The sequence below is a fragment of the Arvicanthis niloticus genome, chromosome 1 (genome assembly GCF_011762505.2).
Source record: "Arvicanthis niloticus isolate mArvNil1 chromosome 1, mArvNil1.pat.X, whole genome shotgun sequence".
In the NCBI taxonomy this organism is placed as follows: Eukaryota; Metazoa; Chordata; class Mammalia; order Rodentia; family Muridae; genus Arvicanthis; species Arvicanthis niloticus.
This window is the reverse complement of record NC_047658.1, coordinates 118,550,273-118,565,623: the sequence shown is the minus strand read 5'-3', so window position 1 is coordinate 118,565,623 and position 15,351 is coordinate 118,550,273. Positions and strand designations below refer to the sequence as shown.

The 15,351-nt window shown below is 54.2% G+C and overlaps 1 protein-coding gene across 4 annotated transcripts in view; it reads left to right on the top strand.

The window, feature by feature from the left end:
• The window catches only part of Dagla (diacylglycerol lipase alpha), a 58,679-nt gene extending 43,797 nt beyond the window's left edge, over positions 1-14,882 (top strand). For all 4 annotated transcript variants that reach the window (XM_034522504.2, XM_076917114.1, XM_076917118.1 and 1 more), the window contains 12 exons: positions 314-438; positions 3,717-3,870; positions 4,284-4,367; positions 4,464-4,541; positions 4,928-5,008; positions 5,728-5,870; positions 6,228-6,296; positions 6,621-6,693; positions 7,819-8,018; positions 8,922-9,051; positions 9,548-9,735; positions 11,529-14,882. In XM_034522504.2, coding sequence (XP_034378395.1) covers positions 314-438; positions 3,717-3,870; positions 4,284-4,367; positions 4,464-4,541; positions 4,928-5,008; positions 5,728-5,870; positions 6,228-6,296; positions 6,621-6,693; positions 7,819-8,018; positions 8,922-9,051; positions 9,548-9,735; positions 11,529-12,489 — 2,286 coding nt within the window. In that variant the 3' untranslated portion in view covers positions 12,490-14,882. The remainder of the gene's footprint in view (positions 1-313; positions 439-3,716; positions 3,871-4,283; positions 4,368-4,463; positions 4,542-4,927; positions 5,009-5,727; positions 5,871-6,227; positions 6,297-6,620; positions 6,694-7,818; positions 8,019-8,921; positions 9,052-9,547; positions 9,736-11,528) is intronic.
• The last annotated feature ends 469 nt before the right edge of the window (positions 14,883-15,351 follow it).

Genomic DNA, 15,351 nt, shown 5'->3' with positions numbered 1-15,351 from the left:
CCCTGGCCCGATTGCTGAGGTTGGGGTGGGTGGGTGGGTGGGTAAACAAGCCAGGGCTCCACATGGTTTTCTGTCCCCAGATCATAAGTTCTGAGACAATAGTGGTAGGATAGATCTCATGAGTATGCTGGCCTGGGTGTAGGGAGATAATTGGACAAATGTAATTAGTATCTGGAGGGACTGCTCCTCCTTAGAGCCCAGCAACTGTCCCCAACTGGAGCAGGTAGGCAGGCTCCCACTTCAGGGACTGGTGGTGGCTGAGGTAGCAGGCAGGAAGGGCAGAAGTCATCACCCTCTGCATCCTGTCTTTCAGCACGAGATGCTACGCTACAAAGAAGTCTGCTACTACATGCTCTTTGCCCTAGCCGCCTATGGCTGGCCCATGTACCTGATGAGGAAGCCCACCTGTGGCCTCTGCCAGCTGGCGCGGTCCTGCTCGTGAGTGCTCAGCCAGTCCCCAGCCACATTAGCACAGGCTGGAGGGAGGGTGCAGTGATGAACTGGTACCCTCTTCTTCCCCTGGAGCTTTGAAACTGCTGTCCTGCCCCTACCTCCTCTGTGTCCTCTTTTCCATACTGTCTCTGGCTTCCTCCTGCTTCCTCCTTGGACTGGAATTATACAGGCCAACTTTCAGTTGCTACCTTGGGCAAGTCAGTGCACTTCTGTGAGCCTCACTTTCTACATCTGTGAAATGGGGTGTTGATACATCTGTTTTTGAGATGTGATAGTGTAGTGTCTGCCCTGCTAGTTTTCTTCTCTTCTTTGAGCCCTCCTCTGCCCTACAGACATTCCCTTCTGCCCACATCTCCCGTCTCTTGGCTGCTCTGCTGTGCGCTGCCTGTTTAGAGGAATGAACTTTCTTGGGAAATAGGCCCACTCTATGGAAGTCTCTAGAAATGCACCAAGCAGGCATTTTGGCACAAAGTTCTGAGTAGAGAAAAAAAGGCTGGACCCAGATCTGACCTGCAGCTGACTCCACCCTCAGCCCTGCCCCTGTGGATGAGGGGTGGGGCTCTGTGCTTTTAAGTGGGCCAGAGAAGGGCTTTGGAAGGACCCTGTCCTTCTATGGTGTCTCCGTCCTCAGTCCATGACAGGCAGAAGCAGGACAGTTCCCTGGGCTCCTGTTCCAGAAAAGCTGACCTAATGAGCCAGTGCCTCTGTCCTCCATGCCTCCTCCCAGAGGGGACAGCATCCATGCCTGCTCCATAGTGCCTCCATTTTGAGAAAGCTGGTGGCTCTTGGGACCTTGTTCTCACTGTCCCTAGCTGATCAGAGAGGAGCAGGTCACTGTGTGCTCCTCCCATCTCTGCCAAATGTACGTGCTTGTCACTTCCCCTGCAATCCTGGGACACTGAGTCTGGATGGCAAGATTCTCAAGATGAGCTCTGGTCTGGGAGCCTCTAGGCCTCTGCTTAGGTGGGCCCTCTATGCTTCTCAGGAGCCTGTTTCCCCAGTTCTAGCAGATGCTATCAACCCATAGGACAGTTCCGAATCACAGAGCCACTGGCTATGGGGCTCTGAGTGCTTTGGGGACAGTGGGAATATCAGCACCTCCATGAGCCAGTACTGAATTGGCAGAGGACAGAGTCCTCAGCTTTGATGGGGCACAGTCAGGTCGGGGACTCTTGGAAGAATGAACCTAGGGTGGGGTGGAAACAAAGCCACAAAGTATGGGGATAGTTGGAGACAGAGATGGCTGGGCACTGAACTTAGCATCTGCTATCCGCCTGCTGCTTGTCACTTTCATGGACTCTCAGATCCTGAACTTTGGTTGTCTGCTACAGTGGGTGACACATCTCCATTTTGTTTTTGTTTTTTTCAAGACAGGGTTTCTCTGTATAGCCCTGGCTCTCCTGGAACTCACTCTGTAGACCAAGCTGGCCTCAAACTCAGAAATCTGCTTGCTTCTGTCTCCCAAGTGCTGGGATTAAAGGCGTGCACCACCACTGCTGGGCACATCACCACTTTGTAAGGGCCTGTTTTGTGTGGAGAGTGGAGCAGGACAAAGGGCGTGGCATAGGGGTCTAGTAGCTTTGGGAAGCAGTAGTCAGTGCTGACTCTGACAGGAGAAAGCCAAGGTTTATCTGAACCATGGTTACAGAATCAGAACACGATATAGCAGGAAAGATTTGAACCCAAGTCCTGCCACTCCCTTACCTCATTTGAGCCTTCTACTCAGCTGAGGGTAGAGGGAACTTCCTGAAGACTTGAAGGTAGGACCTTGAGCCAAGCCTGCCACCACTTGACATGATGGCTTCTCCAGGCACAGCTCTGGGATGAGTGTCCTGTGTGTTGTATCCTATGTATGGGGCAGTCCCTGATCTAAAGCTCAGGCAAGCTCAAGTCTTGGCTTGACTCTGAGGTTTCTTGATGAGGCCTCTCCCTGTTGGGAAGTCCCACAGTCACTTCTTAGAGACAAACACCTAACACTGAAAGTCAATTCAAGACAGCTGGCAGCCTGGTCATACTTGCCCCCAGCTCCGTGTACCCAATCTGTTGGGTGCTGGCTCCCTCTGGTGGCCTGAGAAGCAAATGCTTATTTTTCTCCAACCCATCCTGCCTTCATGCCCAGTGGAGTGAGCAGTTCAGCCCTGGCTCATGTACCCTGGGGAGTGTCCTGTATGCCTGACAAGCTTCGTGATTGGTGAAACATCTGGGACTAGCACAGAGCAGACCCTGCCCTGTGTAGCAGCTGCCATGGCAGTACTCAGATGAGGGACTCTGGGGCAGGTCAGCGGAGCACATGGATGTTATGGAGAGGCATAGCTGACTAGTGCTAGACCAGAGGTCAGGTAGGATTGGTCCTGTCAGAGGGGTACCTAGAGTAGACCTCACTGTAGGCAGGCTCACATTTGGATGGACACTAAAGGGTATGTGCATAGAATCTGGTGAGGGAGCTAGCTGTTCAGGAAGAGGAAGGAAAAGTAAGAGTGGTGTAGGTGAAGTGGGCGGACGTCAGTCAGATGAGGTCAGATGGGGCAGAGCCTGGAAAGAACTCAGACCTCTGTGATGACAAAGGGAGCATCTCTGTGGGATCCTAAGAGGAAACGTGACAGTGGCTTGATGTATCTTCAAGGGTCCCTCCCTGTGCTACTGAGTTGGCAGTGTGGGGGCAAGGGAAGACAAGAGAAAGGAGGTCAGACTTCAAACAAAGAGGATGGGAAAGGACAGTGGGCAGGTTTGGTTTTAAATGTGAAGACAAAGTGCACTGGTGTGGGGTGACTGGGAGGAGCTGGTAAGATAGTCAGGGAATAGGTCGGGGTTCCAGAGATCGTCAGCACAGCTAAGGGGAGGTGCCACGTAGGAGTCCAGTAAGGTGCCTTTGGAGATCTGCAGTGGGTCTGCTGCTGTCCTAAGTGAACTTATAGAAAACACAAGAACTAGGCTGCTAGGGGGAGGGAGGTCCAGGCTAGACCCAGGACCTTGAAAATGAAGGACAAGCTGGAGGAGGCTCAGCCTGGGAAGAGAGAAGAGTGGTGAGGTCTGCAGCCACGAGGGAGGATTCACAGTTCATGTAGTGCTGTGTGTAGGAGACTGGGATGAACTGGTTCATGGTTTGACCACTCAAAGATCACCAGGGCTTCGCAAGGGTGATTCAAGGAGACAGACAGGCTGGTGCTGAAGTCCCACCTGGAGCCAATTCCAGAGAGAATGGAAAGAAAAACAATCACCCCACGGGTGCTGACCCACCCTGAGCTTTCTCCACCCCATTCCAGGTGCTGTCTCTGCCCTGCACGTCCCCGGTTCGCCCCTGGGGTCACCATTGAGGAAGACAACTGTTGTGGCTGCAACGCAATCGCCATCCGACGTCACTTCCTGGATGAGAACATGACTGCTGTAGACATTGTCTACACCTCCTGTCATGATGCGGTGAGAGGCCAGGCTGGGCCCAAGTCCTCTGGAGGCCACTGGGGACCCAGGCCCAAATCATCTCGTGTGTAGTCTAGAGGTGGCCTCCTCCACTTTGGTGCTGAAATCCACACTGCCTCAGACTAAGTGGAGAAATAGATGCCAATCTCATCCAGTATTAGGGGCTCCTGGCCCAGCCTTAAGGGACTGGAAGAGGCAGAAGGCACTGGGGAGAGGCAGTGAGCCATTTGGACTGAGCACAGGTCTGTATGAGGCAGAGTGGAGTGGAAGGGCCAGGTTCCAAAGACCCCTCAGTGACCTCCAGGAACCCTGACTTTGACAGGTGTCAGGGACCCTGTGGCCCATGGGGAGCTTTACCACCGTAGTCTGGCTTCATTCTGGGGTCACTTAGGCTCATGAGCTGGTACTCCTAGGTCTATGAAACTCCCTTCTACGTAGCTGTGGACCATGACAAGAAGAAAGTGGTGATCAGCATCCGGGGAACACTGTCCCCTAAGGTAAGCTGCCCATGTGTCTACTCCACAGGCCCCAGTACTTGCGGCCCTTGCCTGTTCGCCTCAGACACCTCTTACCTGCCTCTTTCTTTCCCTAAGGATGCCCTGACTGATCTGACAGGCGATGCTGAGCGCCTCCCTGTGGAGGGACACCGAGGCACCTGGCTGGGCCACAAGGTATCAACTTCAACACCCTGAGGTTCTCTCACCTTTGTCCCCCCTCCCTGACAGTACTCAGGTGCTTGCAATTAGCAGGGGCTCTTTCCTTGTCAGAGATCAGTCATAAGGATGTGGTTTAGTCTGCCTGCCCACTAAGGGGCACTCAGGGACTGTCCCTAGAGGTATTTGGGCAGGCAGCTGGGGAAGATGTCACTCTTGTTTCTATCAGGCAGACATCCCTCTGAACCTCCATTTTCTCATTTGGAAAATGCAATTGAAAATGGAGCCAAAGAAGTACCCACCAGCCCTCGCGGCCTATTTGTTGAGGGATGGAAGAGGCACTGGCCGAGATTACTGGCTTCCCCGAGGCTTCCCAACAGCCCTGCTCTGTTCTTCCTACCCAGGGCATGGTACTCTCAGCTGAGTACATCAAGAAGAAGCTGGAGCAGGAGATGGTCCTGTCCCAGGCCTTTGGGAGAGACCTGGTAAGTCTTCCATGACATTCCATCCTGGAGAGGAGGGGTGAATGGTGACACCCCCTTCCCTGAACACTAGCTGCTGTCCCTCCCTCCCACATTCCCAGCTCCTTCTAGCTGGCTTCACCCATTCTACCTACCAGACCCCCTTTCTCAAAGTATCCTTTCTCGATACTCTGCATCCCAGTTACCAAATGTGTACTGTGCCAGCATTGTGGTCAGGACCACTTGTTGCAAGAGATTTTACAGACTAGTGACAAAAAAACAGCTACAGGGAGGGAGAAGACTGCACCTAAGCTGGGCGGCAGCCTGAGTCAGCCCAGCAACTACTGCCTACTTGGTAACTCCTGCTTTCAGCCCCCCATTCCCAGGTCTCACACTGTAGACTAGTGGTTAGGAAGGAGGAATAAGGACAGGTAACCAAATTATTATAACTGTAATCACCAAAGTGGTCAAAGGTTGAGGGCAATGCCTTGGACAGGAAATTGTTTCTGGAAAATCAGGGAGGGCTTCCTTGAGGAGGGAATTTCTGAGCAAGGCTGTAACCTGTATCGGATGAGTGGGAATTTGTAAAAATAGTCTTACTAAGCCTTTGCTCTGTGAGGACCTAGCTTGACTCTCCTTCAGCCCTAGCATCCATGATCCTAGGACTCTGAAAAGACCTCTCATCCTCCCAGCATCAGCTGGGAAACTGAGGCAGGGTTCTCAGGCATCTCTTGGTCCCCCAGGGCCGTGGAACCAAACACTATGGCCTGATTGTGGTAGGCCACTCCTTGGGAGCAGGCACAGCTGCCATCCTCTCTTTCCTCCTGCGCCCCCAGTACCCGACCCTCAAGTGCTTCGCCTACTCCCCACCAGGAGGCCTGCTGAGGTAAGTAGCTGGGGGCCTCAGAGCTGGCTGGAGCAACTGGGACCCCCGAGAGCCAAGGGCTGACTTGGGCTGGCAAGGACTGGGAACTGGTGGCTGGACTGGGCAGCCCAGCTTCTGATCACAGGATGCTTGGGACTGGCTTAGGGAAGCACTGTGGTGGTAGGATGGGGGCTTTAACATCTCTGGTGGACCCCCTGCCCTAAATCTCGTGGTAAAACACAGGCAGGAAGGGCAGAAGTTGAAGCACAGCCTGGCACTATGAGCTCCCTGGAAAACCAAGACCCAGGTGCAGAGTCAGGCCATTCCTACCAAGGCCCTGCTCTGGGCTTGAGCCCCTTCCCTTGACTTCTCTTGTAGTGAGGATGCTATGGAGTACTCCAAAGAGTTTGTGACTGCTGTGGTTCTGGGCAAGGACCTTGTTCCCAGGTAAGTTCATCTCTCTTGCTGCAGTCTCTTAGCAAGCTCTCACCCTACGCCTCAGCACTCACACCTCTCCCTCAGCCCCCCCTCACCCTCTTCCTAAGGACTCTAGTGCCCCCTTCCCTTCTTAGTGGCCCTGTGGTGAGAAGACAGAGACAGTGCAGGTACCATACCTCCCTGAGTGGCCTCTCTGACCTGCACGCTTCCTCTATATCATGACCCAGGTGGACTTGTCACCTTGTCCCTAGGGCCTAAGTGACCCACTGCCCCCTCTCCTGTCCCTCTCCTAGTCCATGACTGGTCCTGGCTGATGCTCATCCCCTTCCACAGGATCGGCCTTTCCCAGCTAGAAGGCTTCCGACGGCAACTTCTGGATGTCCTGCAGCGAAGCACCAAGCCCAAAGTGAGCTCCCACTAGCTCCCTGACCACTGGGAAGTCCTGGCTGTCCTTCTTGTTGTTCCCCACTGGTCCCAGGGACACAGCTTTGTTATGGGTGATTCAGGCTGTCAGACCCCTCGGTACCCAAGCTCAACCCATCCAGTTCTTGCGTTGTGAGGACACTGAGGCCCCGGTGTGGAAGGAACTTTGCTCACAGACTAAGCTGTCGTGGTGTCATTACTGGACTCAGGACTTTTCCCACATGTAGCTGGTGTGAGGAAGGCAGTCCCTGAGGCACGGTGCTTTGAGCAGTCAGGGAAAGACCTGTTGAGGTTGCCCAGACTTGAGGAAGGCTGCTGCCCCAAGTGGAGGGTATGGCTCAGTTTGTTCTGCTATTCTGCTGGCGCCAGGAGAGAGCCAGCTTGTTCTAACACCAGGACTTGGAAAATCCTGGGGAGCCCTTTGTATGCAGAGACTTTCACTGCTAGGCAGGTGAGGTGGGGTGAGACAAAGTTTTATTCCAAGCATCCTGGAGTAGGCCAACCATAGGAGGCCCTTTTCAGTCAGTGGGGGCTCCATGAGATGTCTCCCCACCCCTAGGTGGGTCCTCACCCTCCTTCTGCTGCCTATATGTGGTCTTCCTAGCCTTGGTGTCTGTGACCCTCTGGTAGAAAGGACCCTGAGTCAGGTGGCAGGTGACCCTGGGTCAGAATAGCTTTATGAGACTGTGTCCCTGTAAGTCCTTGGAAGCGGTGTTTGCTTCTCACAGGGCTCAACCGAGGCATATCACCCAGAAGGTCCAGCTGGGTCATACTACCTCTGTCTTGCACAGTGACCTAGACAGATCCCTCCCCTCGCCAGGTATGTCTCCTACCCACTAGATGAGGGCTTGGTTAGTCTTCCAAGCCCTTACCAGCTCTGAAATGCAACAATTCTGTGTCACCTGTTGTTGGCATCTTAGTGGCCATCTGGCCACTGTACACCTCAGCCTCTACCTCTCCAGGTGGGCATGTACCACTAATGTTCCAGCCACTGCCCCACCACCAGCCCTCTCCTCTCATCTGTTGAGCCCTTCCTTACAAGCACCCTGATCCTACCCGCCTAGCCAGAGCTGCTCAGCTCTGCCCCCCCCTCCATGGCCCCATACAGTGGCGGATCATCGTGGGAGCCACCAAGTGTATCCCCAAGTCGGAGCTGCCTGAGGATCAGGTGGAGGTGACCACCTTGGCCAGCACACGGCTCTGGACACACCCCAGTGATTTGACCATCGCCCTTTCGGCTAGTACCCCACTCTACCCACCTGGCCGCATCATCCACGTGGTCCATAACCATCCTGCTGAACAGTGCTGGTAGGTGCTGATGGGGGTCTGGGCCACTCCTGTAGGTGTGGGTTCAGGGAAGGGGCTGCTGAGAACTGGACCAGGCTCTACTAAGTTAGCCACTCACAACTGGACAGAGATAGATAAAACAGCCCAGGAGAGTCCCCCCATAGAAAAGTTCCCCCAGCTTCTAGCCATGGAAAGGGAACCAAAGACTGGGTCCACAGCCATCTCCAGAAGGAATTTGATTCTGTGTCTCCCTAAAGGAGCCTAGTCCTTTGAAGCAGCATCTACCCAGCACAGGGCCAGGCCCAAGTATTCATCAGATACAGAAGCAGGACCCGTCCCGAAGGCAGCCAGGCCTGGCAGGTCCAGCTGGGTCAAACTGAGGCCTGTCCTGCCTCTGATTTGTGCCCACTGTCAGCCCTTCACTGGTGTCTCCCAAGGCTGAAGCAATCCCTATTCTTGGTGTATCTGGGAGTAGATGACCTGTAGCACCAACCTGGTTCTAGGCTAGCTCATACTTCAGTGTCCCTGGGTTTATTGGCAGACACATGGGGCCAAGAAGGGGACTAAGGCAAGAACAAGAACAGTGTGCTAGTAGGTGGGCCTCTCTGGCTTCATCCTCACACAGCCCTGGGCCCTGGGCTCTCTTTCTTAACACAGGCTGTCCCTCTTGACAGAAATCTGAGGAGCTGAGCCCTGCCCAGGAAGAAAAGAGGTAGCCTAGACCAAAAGCAGATGGGAGGCCTTGTAGGGACTGCAGCTGAGGCTCCTTGTCAGCCTCTCATAGGCTGCAGGCAAAGTAGCCGGGCCTGGGAACATGCACATGCTGCCTAGAGTAGACAGGGCCTCCAAATCCAGCCTGTAGATCCCCAAGCAGGTACACAGAGCTGAGCCTCCTGACCCCTTTCTCCCTTACCCCTGTGCCAGCTGCTGTGAGCAGGAGGAGCCCACATACTTTGCCATCTGGGGAGACAACAAAGCCTTTAATGAGGTGATCATCTCACCAGCCATGCTCCATGAGCACCTGCCCTATGTGGTCATGGAAGGGCTCAATAAGGTGAGTTCAGGCGGGGCCAGTGGGTGTCCTTAGATTGAGTCCCTGGATCCCTTCTGAAAGACAGGGGCCAGAGACTCAGGTGATAGCCAGCCCAACCACAGTCCCCAGCTGGGCCCTGGTAGTAAGGAAGACCTGCAGTCTTTCCACTTCACACTCCTGGCTCTTTCCACGTGCCACCGTGTTGCCCCATGGCAAGGAGGAGGGAATTTAAGACATTCCTAGGGGCCTATCTCTGAGAAAGACTGAATTGAGAGGCCCTAAAGGCCAGCTGGCCATTACCAGATATATATTCAAGTGGGGCCAGCATGGGCCCGTGAAGGACTAAAGAGGAGAGTGCTCCAACTTGGCTTCTCTAAAGACAGGCATCCTATGGCAAGTACCTGGCCTTCCATGAGTGGCAAGGAGACCCACTAAACTATCAGACTGTTTGGTCTGGGAAGCCATAGGGCTGGGCTGGCCACCCATCTACTACCAGGCCTCTGTATCCTGTTCCCAGGTGCTGGAGAATTACAATAAGGGAAAGACGGCACTGCTCTCTGCTGCAAAGGTCATGGTGAGCCCCACTGAGGTAGACCTCACTCCTGAGCTCATCTTCCAGCAACAGCCACTGCCCACGGGGCCACCTCTGCCCACCGGCTTGGCCCTGGAGCTGCCTGCCACAGAGCATCGCAACAGCAGTGTCAGGTGCATCTTGTGTCCCCATTCCACCCCAAGGGAGTGTGGGTTCAGAGTCTTCATAGTTGTGCATGTGTACATCCATGTGTTCTCTGTGCCTCTTGGGCCCATGTGTATCCCCAAAGCTGTGTCCATGTGCCCAGTGCAGAAGCCAATCTCTGCTCAGGACCTCACTCTGCTACAGATGTCTCTTACCTTGCCATCAGTGTCTTGGGATTTCCCAGGTAGGATAGGAGGTTTCAAAGCACACACAGACCTACATACACCACAGACCCAAACACCAGTTTCCCCATTCCCACTTAGTCCAAACAGATATATACCCAAGTGTTTACACAGATGTGTATATATGTTAGAGTTTATGACAGGCTTTACTCGTAAGTACACAGCATACTCCACACAGGACACACACCAAGGCATACAGAACACACATTGCTGTGGGCACACATGGACAGGTAGACATGTAAATGCAATGGCTATTCCTGTGCCAGACCCACAGCACTCAGGAACATGTGGTCCAGCTGCAGACAGGAACCAAGGTGCACATCCACTCACAGATGTACACACACTTCATCACAGGTTCTAGAGTAGAGGCTCTTTCTGGGGAAGGTTGTCCTGTCTAGCTGGGACCCTGACTCCCAGACCCTGTATCCAGCTGCTGAGAAGTGGGGGGTGGTATCACTGCTTGGTAGGGACCCCCTACACTTCTCCTTGTGTGCTTCCTGTGGTGGCTACATGTCTCCATGAAGAACCCAGGGTCTATCCCTGCCCATTGTTCATGAGGCAACCACTCATTTCCCAACTCCCCCTTCCTTCCCAACAGATCAAGGGGCTCCAGAATTTGCTGCTACTGTCCAGAATGGGGCTGTACCCTTGGAGATGTAGGGGGAACCCTGGGGTGAGGAAGGAATACAAGAGGCACCGGAAGGTGCTGGCCTGAGAGTTGGTGGCAGAATCCTTCTTCTCTTCCTCCCTGTTTTCTTTCTTTCCCTGTCTCTCTGTCCTTTCCTCTGTCTCCTGTTCACTGTGGCCTCATGACTGAGCCAGAGCATCCAATCTCTTGATGCCTAAATCTTCTGTTAGTACCGAGATAGGTATGGATGTGTAGGGCCCAGAGTCCTCTGGGGATCTTATTGCTCTTGGTGGGGTTTTAAGCCATTTAGGACCCCATATCTGTCCACCTAGCTTCTGCCTTTTATTTTCTGTTTTAGCTTATGAGTTGGTTTTACTTCATTTTATTTTAGATTTATTTTTTATTATTTGTCTGTGTGTGTCTATGTGCGCGTGCGTGCGTGCGTGCGTGTGTGTGAATCCCCTAGCACTAGAGTTACTAGGGGTTGTGAGCTGCCTGCTGTGGATGGTAGGATCTGAACTCATGTATCTAGGACTGAGCAGGAAGCACTTGTAACCTCTGGGCCATATCTCCAATCCTTATTTTTATTTATTTTTAAATTTATTTTTCTTGTGTATGGGTGTTTTGCCTGTATGTGTGCCTGTGCTTCTTGTACATGCCTGGTACCCTTGGAAGTCAGAAGAGGGTGTCGGCTGTCCTGGAACTGGAGTTACAGATGGTTGTAAGCCACCACGTCAGTGCTGGGAATGGAACTCAAGTCCTCTGGAAGAACCAGTGCTTTTTACAGCGCTGAGCCATCTCTCTAAACACTGAGCTAATTTTCAAAAGTCAGAATTCCCTGCCCCAAACGATTTAACAGTTCTGTCCTTGTCTCCTCTTCCTTCTAGCCTGGGAAGTAGGGTCAGTCTCATCTGCCCTTTGACCCTTATCTTTCTCTTATTGTTCTCTACAGGAGCAAGTCTCAGTCTGAGATGAGTCTTGAGGGCTTCTCTGAGGGGCGGCTGCTGTCCCCAGTGGCTGCTGCATCCGCAGCCCGACAAGACCCTGTAGAGCTGCTGCTGCTGTCCACCCAGGAACGACTGGCAGCAGAGCTGCAGTCCCGGCGGGCACCATTGGCCACCATGGAGAGCCTCTCAGACACTGAATCACTGTACAGCTTCGACTCACGCCGCTCCTCAGGATTCCGTAGCATCCGAGGCTCACCCAGCCTCCATGCAGTACTGGAGCGTGATGAGGGCCACCTGTTTTACATCGACCCAGCCATTCCAGAGGAGAACCCATCACTAAGCTCACGCACAGAGCTGCTGGCAGCTGACAGTCTGTCCAAGCACTCGCAGGACACTCAGCCCCTGGAGGCAGCTCTAGGCAGCGGGGGTGTGACTCCTGAGCGACCACCAAGTGCAACCAATGAAGAGGAGGAGGCAGGAGGTGGAGGTGAGGGTGGTGGGGTGGCCCCACGAGGAGAGCTGGCCCTGCACAATGGGCGCCTGGGGGACTCACCCAGCCCTCAGGTGCTAGAATTCGCCGAGTTCATTGACAGCCTCTTCAACCTGGACAGCAAGAGCAGCTCCTTCCAGGATCTCTACTGCATGATGGTGCCTGAGAGCCCCACTAGTGACTACACTGAGGGCCCCAAGTCCCCCAGCCAACAGGAAATCTTGCTTCGGGCTCAATTTGAGCCCAATCTGGTACCCAAGCCCCCCAGGCTCTTTGCAGGATCTGCTGAACCCTCCTCTGGCATCTCACTCTCACCCTCCTTCCCACTCAGCTCCTCAGGGGAGCTCATGGACCTGACACCCACAGGCCTCAGCAGCCAGGAATGTCTGGCCACAGACAAGATCCGGACTTCCACCCCCACAGGCCACGGGGCCAGCCCTACCAAGCAGGATGACCTGGTCATCTCAGCACGCTAGCACTTGGCAGTGGCCGCCAACTCCTCCCCAGCCAGAACTCAAGGCCCTGTGGTACCTAATGGCTACTCGGGGCCCAGTAGCTTTGGGGAGAGGCTCCCAGAGGCCAAATGGTCTCAGGCCCTGGAGCACTGCTGCTGAGCAGGGGGTCCGCATCCCTACCTCAGCCTAGGACCCCCAGAACCAAGATGTCTGGGAAAAACAGGGGTGGCTTTGGTAACAGGGGGGAGATTTCAGGTTGGATGGTCAATCCTTGGCCCTCAGCCTGACTCCTCTGTGTGGCCAGCATGGTATCTCTGTTCTGGGAATGGCACTAGGCAAGCTAGCTTCCTGTCACTGCCCTCCAGCTACTCTCCCAGAGCCACGGCAGAAAGCAGCCCCCCTCCCCCACATATTCTCACATGGAGTTCAAGTTGGCACCTTGCTCTGGCCACTTTCCCCCAGATCTGGTGCCTGCTGGCCAGCCCCCTGGGGTGATCCCCACCAAGGTGGCCCGCAGTGCTGTATGTGTTTACAGAATCTGCTGGGCTTGGCTCAGGTTGTATCCTGGGCTTGTAAGCCCCAACTCCCAATCATGTGTTTAGTTGTCCCCTCTGAGTGGGACCTGAGAACCAGAGGGGCCCTGAAGGGAGGTGGGGTCTGGGATGCCCCTTCTTTGCCTGGTGCCCCTTATCTTCATGGGTCTGGCCACTGGGCCTGCCTGCCTACCTGCCACTCCCTGGCTTCCTGGCTCACCTTCTACCCCCAGGACTCTGGCCATTCAAAGGGTGGTGGGCATTCCTGTCACATCACCCCTGGCTGCAGAGTCAGGGCCCTGGGAAGAAAGAAGGCATCCAAAGCCCTGTCTCCTTAGCGTCTTGCCTGACCCCTTCTTTACCCCACCATGCCTAGACAGCTCTGGGTCCTGGGGTCTGAAACCAAACATGCCTCTGCCCACTTGCTCTCCTGGCTGCCTAGCTCCTTTCTGGGTCTGGGCTCCAACTCCCACTGTGTCCTGCCCATAAGAAGAGGGGCCAAGAGTAGGGTACTCTGGGACCTGGCTGGAAACCCCTGCCCACTGCCAAGGGGAGGGGCCCGAGACTCAGGGGCTGCCCCTGGTTAGCCTGAGGCCTTCATAGGTTTTCCTATGCTTTGGAGAAGCAGTTCAGGAGGTAGGAACCCAGCCCTTTCCCCAGGCTGGGGGGAGGGGGGAGGTTGTGCATGGTAGTGTCAGGTGTGTGTGTGCATGTGCATGAATGTGCACCACTCCTGAGGAAAGGGGCTGCAGAGGGCTGCCCGCCTTCTGCACGTTGCCTGCCTCCTGCTCCTCCTAACCTGCCAAGAATATAGCCTGTGAAGTGAAGCCTTGGGACAAGCCAGTCACTGGGGTGTGCAGGCAAGCAACTGCCCACCCTTGTGCCCTTGTCTCCTTGGAAGCATGGTCCCTTCCACTCTAGCCCTATTCCCTAGGGGGAATTCTTAGCTGCCTAGGTTCCCCTGACCACCTCATAATTACTGGTATCTGGGCCTGAGTCCCAACTCTAACCCCCACAGCTGGGGTGGTCTGGATAGCTATCCACCCTAAAAGATGAGGACAGAGACCTGGGAGCTGGGCCTCCCTTTACTCTGTGACCTGTGACTCCCCCCACCCCCAACAGACTCCTAGTCACCCTGTCCCCTGCCGAGGCAGTGCCTCAGCCTAGCACAGAAGTAAGATAAAAATCATTGGTTCTTAGAACTCAAATATTAGACAAAAATTTTAAATCAGAGGAATAACCCAGCAAGTACCCCAGCCGGCACAAGGAGAGTTGTGGATCTGGCCTTTTAACTCTTTTCCCCTGTCAGGGTAGGTCTGGGGGGTCCCTCTAGGGTGTGCCCCTATGCCCAGGACTGAGCCATCAGGGACATACCCCCCACCCCCAAGGCTGCAGCCATACTGTGTTACAGGCTTGGGGCTGGGGCAGGCTTGGACTCAGCCCTAGACAGGAAGGGACAGCCCACCCCTCCCCGTCCCTTCCCTGCCTGACCCTAGAAGGGTGGGCTTGATGCACGTTCCTTCACTCCATGCCACATCTGGGGGGGTCTGAGCCACCCCCTTCATCCCAGTTCAGATTGACTTCCCACACTGTCCCCCAGACCCTCAGCACAAGCTCTCCAGCCGTGCGCTGGCCTGCCCTCCCAGGGATCTGGGTGACTTCCATATGCAACTAGTAGCAAACAGGCAGGCCCCCATGAACCCTCTGCACTCCACGTGCCATTCTCCCATCCCCCTTTTGTACCTAATGTATGAAAGATCCACACTAATATCGCTGTAAAAAGAAGAGACAAATTAATATAGCTTATTCTATGAATATATCTGTATATAAAGTTTTCTGTATATTGTATAGAGCTGTGTATAAACTGAATGTAGAAGCACACCTCTGCCTCCCGTGGTCTCTCTTCTTCAGGCGGGGATGGAGGCAGGATGGGGAATCACAGCAGGGTAAGGGAATGTGGACCTCTGAGACCATCTCCTAGACAAGCCGGAAAACAGAAGGGGAAACTTAAGGATTGAATCTTTTGTGCACCCAAAGTTTTGTTAACATGTAAGTGCTAGGCCAGCAAGATGGCTTAGCAGGTAAGTCAAGGCACTTGTCATTAAGTGGAACCACCTGGATCCCCAGCAATCATGTGGTAGGTGAGAAGTGACTCCCAGGAAACTGTCCTTTGATCTCCACATGCATGCACAGGGGCATCCACCACCTCCCCTCAAATACATACATAAACACAATACAAACTTAAAAATAAAAGACAGATGTGGCTCACTAGGCTAGGGAGGGCCCTGTGCTTTTCATTGGCTTCTTGCCATGTCAGTGTCCAGGCCCCAGATAGCACTGAGTTATATCA